At 38.6% G+C, this 8885-nt stretch overlaps 1 protein-coding gene across 1 annotated transcript in view; it reads left to right on the forward strand.

Moving 5' to 3' along the window:
* The window catches only part of OLFML2A (olfactomedin like 2A), a 262018-nt gene extending 253391 nt beyond the window's left edge, over positions 1 to 8627 (forward strand). The window contains exon 8 of the mRNA XM_085613763.1: positions 743 to 8627. Within this exon, the coding sequence (XP_085469889.1) occupies positions 743 to 1344 (602 nt within the window). The 3' untranslated portion in view covers positions 1345 to 8627. The remainder of the gene's footprint in view (positions 1 to 742) is intronic.
* Positions 8628 to 8885: the final 258 nt, after the last annotated feature.

Raw genomic sequence — 8885 nt, forward strand, 5'->3', positions numbered from 1 at the left:
GTTTTTATCAAATTTTGTCCTTTATTCAATAGAAATTCATACCCATAAAAATTATTCCTCTCAGAGATCCAACATCCTACTCTAACATGTGCTTGTAGCTAAGCCTGCGGGCTGTGTGTACTTGATCCTAATTATTGGAACCTTCTTCTTCCCGATATCCGCCTGGTTGCTAGCCATCGTGCTTTCCAAAAAAGCCTCAACATTCTCAATTCTTAGCTTCTATTGTTTAGGAGCATTGGATGTGTGAGTACTTTACAAATCTAAAATAAAAAACAGAAGTAATCATTGTCCCGGGGACTTTAAAAAACTTCAGCAGTGGCCCAGTGAATATTGAGTATTGCATTTCATGTTCCTACATGTCTTGGTGATGCTGTAACCATTCCTCAGCTTTGAGGTTAGACTTAATGTGTAGTTTCGACTGGACTTGACATAAGACTTCAAGTTCATTGGTGTTTTATATTTAAATTCTCATCATACTCCCTGACCCTCTCGAAGGCTAGTTCTTCTTCAGCAGCACACACAGATTAGTCCGCCATAGTATTCAAGCTGCTTCCCCTTCCTCCAGTCTTTTGTTTGAGTCTTAACATAAAATCTTTCTACCATTTCCTGAACTGGAACATCAAAAACACTGTGTTCTCCAACCTTTGAAGATCAAACATACTTTAAAAGAAATATAGATAATGCATTTTTATTGGACAAAAATATTGTTAATTAAAAAAGATGCTTCTTTTGTGTTTTGCAGGACGCTGGAGTAATTTGTATAAGGTCCCTTACAACTGGATTGGGACCGGCCATGTGGTGTACCAAGGCGCGTTTTTCTACAACAGAGCTTTCACCAAGAACATCATCAAATATGACCTCAAGCAAAGGTTTGTATCCGCCTGGTCTCTCCTACATGATGTTGTCTATGAAGACACCACGCCCTGGAAGTGGAGAGGTCACTCGGACATCGACTTTGCCGTGGACGAAAGCGGGCTGTGGGTGATATATCCCTCCATGGACTACGACTACTCTCAGAACGAAGTCATCGTCATCAGCAAACTCGATCCCAGCGATCTCTCGGTGAAGAAGGAAACCACTTGGAAGACCGGCCTCAAGCGTAACTCATATGGGAACTGTTTCATCATCTGTGGCATCCTCTATGCAGTGGACGTCTACAACCAACAGGAAGGGCAGATCTCATACGCCTTTGACACTCACACAGACACGGAGGCAGATCCCAAACTCCCCTTCACCAATGAGTATTCTTTCACCACCCAGATCGATTACAATCCCAAGGAGAAGGTACTGTACGCCTGGGATAATGGACACCAGCTGACGTACAAAATCAACTTTGTCGCCTGATCGTACCTCTTAAGTGTGTAACTATGGGGCAGGCCCTACATGAACAAGCACTTTTAGTCCAACACCACACGCGGTGAGAACCAACAAAGTATTCCACTAGTGTCCTTGGGTCTATCGGAAGTGGAAACTTGCCTGATGTGGGAAATTGTGGAGGTGCCCAGTTTATTTAATTGTTAAAGAAACAAAAGAACAAAATGGCTGGTGACAAAAAGCGTCTGGGCATACGGTTAACCAAGATCAAAGCATGAGCTTGCAACCTCCACTGTCTTGGCTTTCACCCTTAGGCCACTATTTGCTTCCCCTGTCACAACTCCCAAAAACAGAATCTAGTTGGACAATGCCCATTCAACTCTGCAAATTCTACGTGTGGAATGTTCCCCAATACCCCGAAGTGAAGGATTACTTTGTCCGCTTCTATTTCTCTTCCAATCAGATAAATACCAGAAGAGGAACTCTTAGTTTTTGATGTATGAATAACATCTCTGCCTTTACAAACTGTTTTCTACTAGTTAAAACATATTATGGCGTTTTCATCACCATTCACTAATCCCGCCCGCAAACAATGCCATAATTGGGCAATACTACTGTTAAACAGATGATGTGCGGACCTATATACTGATGGTCTGTGATGTCGGATAGCAACGGCGTGAAATGAATTTTAACCAGAAGACGTAGGAATATAGGTGTATTTTGATTTATACCAAGCCACATTTTCACCAAACGTTATTTCTGTGTATGCATTCACTACCAGAGAGGAGTTGTACATGGCAACGTGTTGGCTGCAGAAGGGAGCATGTTAAGGGAACACATCACGCTTCAGTTGGTGCAAGTCAAAATTTAAACTCATTTCTTGATTTACATCAGCTAACCCCCCAACTTGTATTGTCTCCAATTTTAGAATGAGTTTACAATTTCCAAATATTTAACAATAGTATTAAGGTAAGAGTGTTCAACATAGCTTCCAGGGTTCCAGATCCTTGCCACTCTTTTGGGATATTTCAACTCCACAAAGGCCCATTATTTACTTCAGGAAAATGATTTAGGCAGGTTGACCGCAGTCTAGGAGTGAACACACCAGTCCAAGTAATCTGACAGTGCCAACCATAGCACTGCGTTACACTGAGCACAGCAGTGTATGCAGTTCTTACTTGTAACTTAATTTCTTTGGTTCAATATTTAATCCTTATGGGTATTGATTAATGAGCATACATGCCTCTCCTTATGTATTTGATTCAGTTTAATTTATCTTATCTGTATACATCATTTACATTACATGAGCAATTCTTTGCGTGCCAATCTCACCAAGTATTTCAACTGTATTTAGTTCTTTAGTCCTAATGTTTATGTTTCATTTCCTCTCTGCATATTGGTGAGGAATTAGACTTCTTTGGGAGGAGATATACGACTTGGACACAGAATGAGAAGCGTGTCCAACTAGGTCAAGTAAACATTCTAGGATAGTCACTAACTAGGTAACTGACTTCTATTTACATAAACTGTACTGAAATGTATCCTGTGTGAATATCATGAAAATATGAACTCTCCCTTCTGAATTTATGATACTCACCCATGAAAGAATTAGACCTTTTTGGGTTTCCTCTCACTGCTCTCATGTATATCACTATATACTTTAGAGATCCGAAATTCACTCAATGGTTACTTTTCTAAGCACTCCAGTTTCATGCAAAATTTGTTGAAGTTAAAAAAAGAAAAAGCAGAAAATATAATAAGCACTCTTGGAAAGGAAATAAAGGCTTCTTTTATAGATACTTTTCAACACCATCCCCAAAGCTTTAACACTAGATAGACTCAACTAAACATAACCTTAGTGTAGTTAATATGACTGAAATCCTTTCGCCAAAGTTTAATGGTTGCGGTAATGCTGCGATGGGAAGCTAGTGATTCCATCTATAGTGGAGGTGCTTTTCTGCCTTCAAATTAGCTTTCAAAAAGGCACCAACTGCAAAGATCATGTGGTAAAATACTGCCAACCAAGTTGGTATATTTTCTAAATAGCAAACTTTACAGAGCTGGCACAATAAATATTCCCTAATTCTGTGTATCATCCGATTGGGAAGTTTGATGTTGGGAAGAGCAATAAAAAGGCTGAGTGTGGGTCTTCATCTGGAATATCATTAAAGGCATTAGTAAAAAGTTTCTGTATATAATAAAAAAATACTTTTTTGTTAAGAATCGTTCACTGCTAAAAGAACTAAAGTTATATGCCTCAAACTGTGTCTTGGAGATCATTCCACAAGCGCGATTAGACAACTTCATGTCTACACATTTGCTGTATGAGCAGTGGCAGCCGGCACAGGTAAGAGCGGTGAGGCGGGGTGGAGGGAAAATCAACAGACGCCGGGATAGGTAAAATTAAATACACAAATAAATAAAACCACTTACCTTGCGCTTGCTGCATCACCAAGTTGGCAATGCAGCGAGCGCAAGGTAAGTGGTTTTATTACATTTTTTATTTAATTTTACCTATGCCATTATCTGTTGACTTCCCCCCACTCTGCCCTGCTCCTTCCCTGCCCTATGGATCTTACCTGTGCTGACCACCACTGTGTATGAGATGAGAAGCTATTACTAAAAAAACACTGTCCAATATGACTTTATACACTAAGGAAGATGCTCAACCCCCTAGAGATTTAAGATATAATACTCACTAAGTGTGTATCAAACAATATGAGAAAGCTCAAGATAGATCAATGAAAGTTGAGAATGAAAGTCACACACTTGCATGTTTAAATTGTACCCTGAAGGCACAGCGGTGAGTGTTATACACAGCTAAGAGTGCTCCCGAACCAGTGTGTTAACAACATGTTTTCCACATCACCAAGAAGTGGTTGATAACTTGTCTGTTTAAAAAGAAATGGCAGCCCTAGATAGCAAAGGAGACTTCTTTTCAATACCACAATGTATTGTTGAAATTAAATTGCCGTCTACTGACCAGCTTTAGTCAGATTTCAGACAATCGTATAGTGTTGCATGGGACTGGCCTTCTCAGTTTCTCAATGTAATGCTACTTTTGAACTATTTTAAAAAGAAAAGTTTTGTTTCTTTATTCCGTCAAGAAAATGATGTACTCGCTTTTCTTCCTTTGTGATGGTGGACAGGGCATGCATAGGGATGTCTATGAGCAGCTAATTGTATGGCCTAAATGACACCATCACATTCTTTGAGCATTCCAATTGTGATCAAATAATCAAAAGAGATACCAATATATATCAGACACTGTGAGGAAATTTGGGCAACAATAGATTATTTTAAAATTGTCTTCAGTGTTCACGATTTGTGTTTTACTTCAATCTCCAAATTTAAAATAAATTTATACCAAATCTCTAACAACTAATATTTTGGATAGTTATCAGCACTCCATTTTTTTTTTTACAAAGGAAGTCCTCAAATATGTTTTCTTTACAAAGACAACACTCAAATATGTTTGCTTTACAAAGACAGCCCTCAAATATGTTTGCTTTGCAAAAGCCTTTCCAGACCTCTGTATGGAAGTACATGCGTATTCCATTACCATTTATAGCAAATGTTATATGTAGATTATAAACAGTTAGAGATAGTTAAACAATAACACTTATTACCAGAAAAAACACTGAGACATAAAACAGCTCCTTCTCGGTTTCAGGCAAAGCTAGACTCCCTCAAGTGTATGTACTAAATCAATCTAAGCATGTTTTATAATATAGCTTAGGTTGTGGTCATAGCATCTGTTTCTTTGTGGTCAATTTGTTTACGAGCATGGAAAATGTCAACAGTTTGCAGGCCATTCAATTCAAGCCAAAGGATTTTTAAAGTTCGTACTGTTATCCGCTCTTAGCCATACATGTATGAGTTGCTTTTTGAGAGCTTGACACCATCCATAGAGTCTGCCATCATGGAGTCAATGTAAATGTACTGTATGTTTGTCTTTCCCTAGAGTGCATGTGCAACATTGTAAAATCTGATGGATGTCTTTGATTGTAAATAGCTTGTAAGGCATCTTACATAATGTTTATAGGTAACATAATTGTAATATGTTTGTATATACAGTATCTTAGAAATGGTATAACCTGAGGATGACAGGGTTACAGAATACCACTGACTTTACATAGAGATCTTTCAGAAGGTGCATTGGAAAGAAAAAAATGAATTGTTCCATTATTGACTTAACTAATGTAACTAATTAAAAGAGTGCAAAACATGTAATATTACATTGTACAATAGAACAGTTGATTTATATATCTGTCCAGGACATCTGAATCCAACTCATGTATCAGAATCACAAAAAATATAGTTATATTTCACCATTCCCTTATTAATTATCTAGGTGATGCCTATATTTGGCACCATGGATATGTCTTCTTATTGCGGAGATGAAATGATAGGTAAACCTGTTGTAAAATAATTTAGTGATAACCGGCATGAGAGACAACTGGCTCTTACTGTCTTGTTGATGAAATGGTCCTTCAACTAACCCTTTTTTTGTGCTCTAATCGCATTTATGTGCAACTGTCAAAGATCCCTGACGGAGAGGCAATGTCACTCCTAAATTAGGAGTTTTTTGTGTACATAGAAGACATGTATCCAGACATTAAGTATACCCTTCAATGCGGTATCTTGAAACTTCCTATTAGTAATGTATTCAGACATATTAAAAGTCTGGTTACTGGGGTATGTCCACAGCAGGACAACAAATCTTTTTTTGGCAACAGGGTGGCAAAAGCCTTTGGTGTTCTGACAGCACAGCAGTACTTTGAAGGCACATTTTTGATAAACAGTTTCAATTTTAGATCAGTTCTACAACTACAGCTTTACTACAAACCTGAACATAAACACACTCGCCACTTGTTCCTGGGTCACATCACTGATGTCTTACTCATGCTACACTCCTCTAGGGTCTACATTGGGTAAAAGGGCAGGAATAAATCTGAACATTTAATCTGATGTAAGGAGAAACAAAACATCCTAACAATTCTGCTGAAAACCACCAATGAATGAAACTTCAAAATGTTCTAAATTGTACTCCCTCTGCAATGGGGTAACAGGCATAACTCAAACTTTTAAGCTTCAAGGGTCACCCCACAGGCTCTGGTTGAATAAATAACCATAGGTGTAAATGCACACGTAGTGGCAGTGCACCTTGGTCGTTTGAGTAGGACAACAGGCTTTAAGCAAAAACTCTTCACTAGTAAAGGTAAAGTTTTGTCAGCCAGTGTCTCAACGTTTATCTTGTTTTCTCCTTAATAACATCTCAGTACATTGAGAACACCGTAGGAGCTTCATATATCTAACTTCTACATGCTATCCTCAGAACATGAGTCCGACACAGAGCCGTAATTATTACTGCATATCATTAAACAAGTGCAAGCTTTGGTTTTCACTTCACCTTCTAGGAGTATCTTTACATCAAGGGTGCAACGGAGTAGAATTTCTACAGGGTTAGATCAGCCTGAACTGATCTCCATGTGGTGACATCAACATCCAATAGGAACTTGCTGTTTTGAAAGGTAATTGTGGTTTTCAAAAGTATATCCAAACTCTTACGACTCGAGTCAGGTTTTCCCTACTAACCTGCTGGTTGGATACTACATTCATCTACAGATTCCAATCACTACAGTAGGGTTCCATCTCCTCACCACTGTACTCCCTCACTATGTCAAGGAGTAACCACTCTGTGAAGCTGGGTGACAGAAACCCTATTCACTAAAGGTTAGATTTAAAACAACGATTAAATGCTGCTAATTCTTGACTTCCAAGACATTTTTCTAACATCTGTTTTGGTTTAGATTTAGACATAGAATAGAAGTACATTTTTACCTATCTCATGGAAACCGATATGGAGAAATCTTACAGGCTTTGAGCACTAGTGAATGCCTGATGTGTCTGGAGCTGATACAGTTACCCAAAAATGGGCTAGAAAAAGATGTTCTAAATACCCTCTAAGAGGTGTTTTAAGCAATAAGAATATGAAATAATTTACAAAGATCATCGGATGGATTTTTAAGCAGGATCTTGTAGGCCACCCAGGACTTACTAGCACAACTGTGTCGACGTTTGCCAGGATAAGGCAGAGGCTTGCAGAATTGATGGTCCATTTCAGGATATTAAAGCCTACGGATGCAGGCCAAAGCCCAGCTGCAACTTTCAAGGAGGTCACACAACAAGGTACCACACAAGAGGTTTGTAGCTTGCATAAAGGCATTGCTATATTGCAGCATATATTGCATTTCTGTTGTCATTGTACTGGGAAGTCAGTCACTCTATTTTAAATTTAAAATGTGCATGCAGCGCTCCTACATCAAAGCAGAGATATGCACCGATGTGAAATAAACATCCCATCAAGGAGCAGCGAAGACTTTTTCAGTGCAATGCTGTCATACACCTTAATGGAATAAACATTATGTCATTATTCTATGAAGAGAAGTTGAATATAATGTCAATTGATACACTATATTGAATAAACATTCCGTTACACTGTTGCAAAGACAGACCAGGTGAATGCGGTGCGACCTAACACACCTTTATGGAATAAACATTCCGTTATACTGCTGCAAAGGCACACCAGGTGAATACAGTGCAACATGATACACCTTTATGGAATAAACATTCCGTTACACTGCTGCAAAGACAGACCAGGTGAATGCGGTCCAACCTGATATACCTTTATGGAATAAACATTCCGTTACACTGTTGCAAAGACAGACCAGGTGAATGCGGTGCAACCTGACACACCTTTATGGAATAGACATTCCGTTATACTGCTGCAAAGGCACACCAGGTGAATACAGTGCAACATGATACATTTTTATGAAATAAACATTCCGTTACACTGCTGCAAAACGAGACTAGGTGAATAAACATTCCGTTTCACTCAGTAGCTTAGAATTTATGCTTTGGACCCTGGTACATGCAAGAAATATGTCCCATTTTACAGCTGTCGGGGTATTAAAAGACAGCATTTATCATGGGGTTCTCAGGGCTTTGGGCCCTGGTGTCACTGCATATGATGCACTATCGGTAGATACGTCCCTGGTAACACTGCCGCTAAGATAGACCAGGTGAATGCTTTGCCACGAGACACATCTTCATAGTATACGCATTCCTTTATATAGCTACAAAGAACAGTTCAATAAAATGCCACATGGAGTGAGGCCTTTTTTAAGGACAAGATATTGAAAATGTAAGCACGTTTTTGTTCATCCAATGTAAAATATTTTGAAAATTGTGCAGTTTTTCAGTGTGTAACAAAATCCTTTCAATAAAGGGAAAGACTTTTTTAAACTAAAGTGGGCATTGTGTTTTTTATGCATTAAAAGGACCGCATTTCAAACAACTATCAGTATTAATACAGCCCAACACAATGAACATTTCAAGAAGAGAACAAGATTCAGACGAACAGGCAGAAAGATCTGGAACATTGATTCGACAACAATAATACTTGCTTACAACGCTGCTTTGCATGCTATTATTGATGTCACAAGGACACAAGTTTTTGGAACTCCTCATTAACCTCCAGGCGTTTTTATGGTAGCATGTGATAACAT

This window comes from Triturus cristatus, chromosome 1_2, assembly GCF_964204655.1.
Source record: "Triturus cristatus chromosome 1_2, aTriCri1.1, whole genome shotgun sequence".
Classification (NCBI taxonomy): Eukaryota; Metazoa; Chordata; class Amphibia; order Caudata; family Salamandridae; genus Triturus; species Triturus cristatus.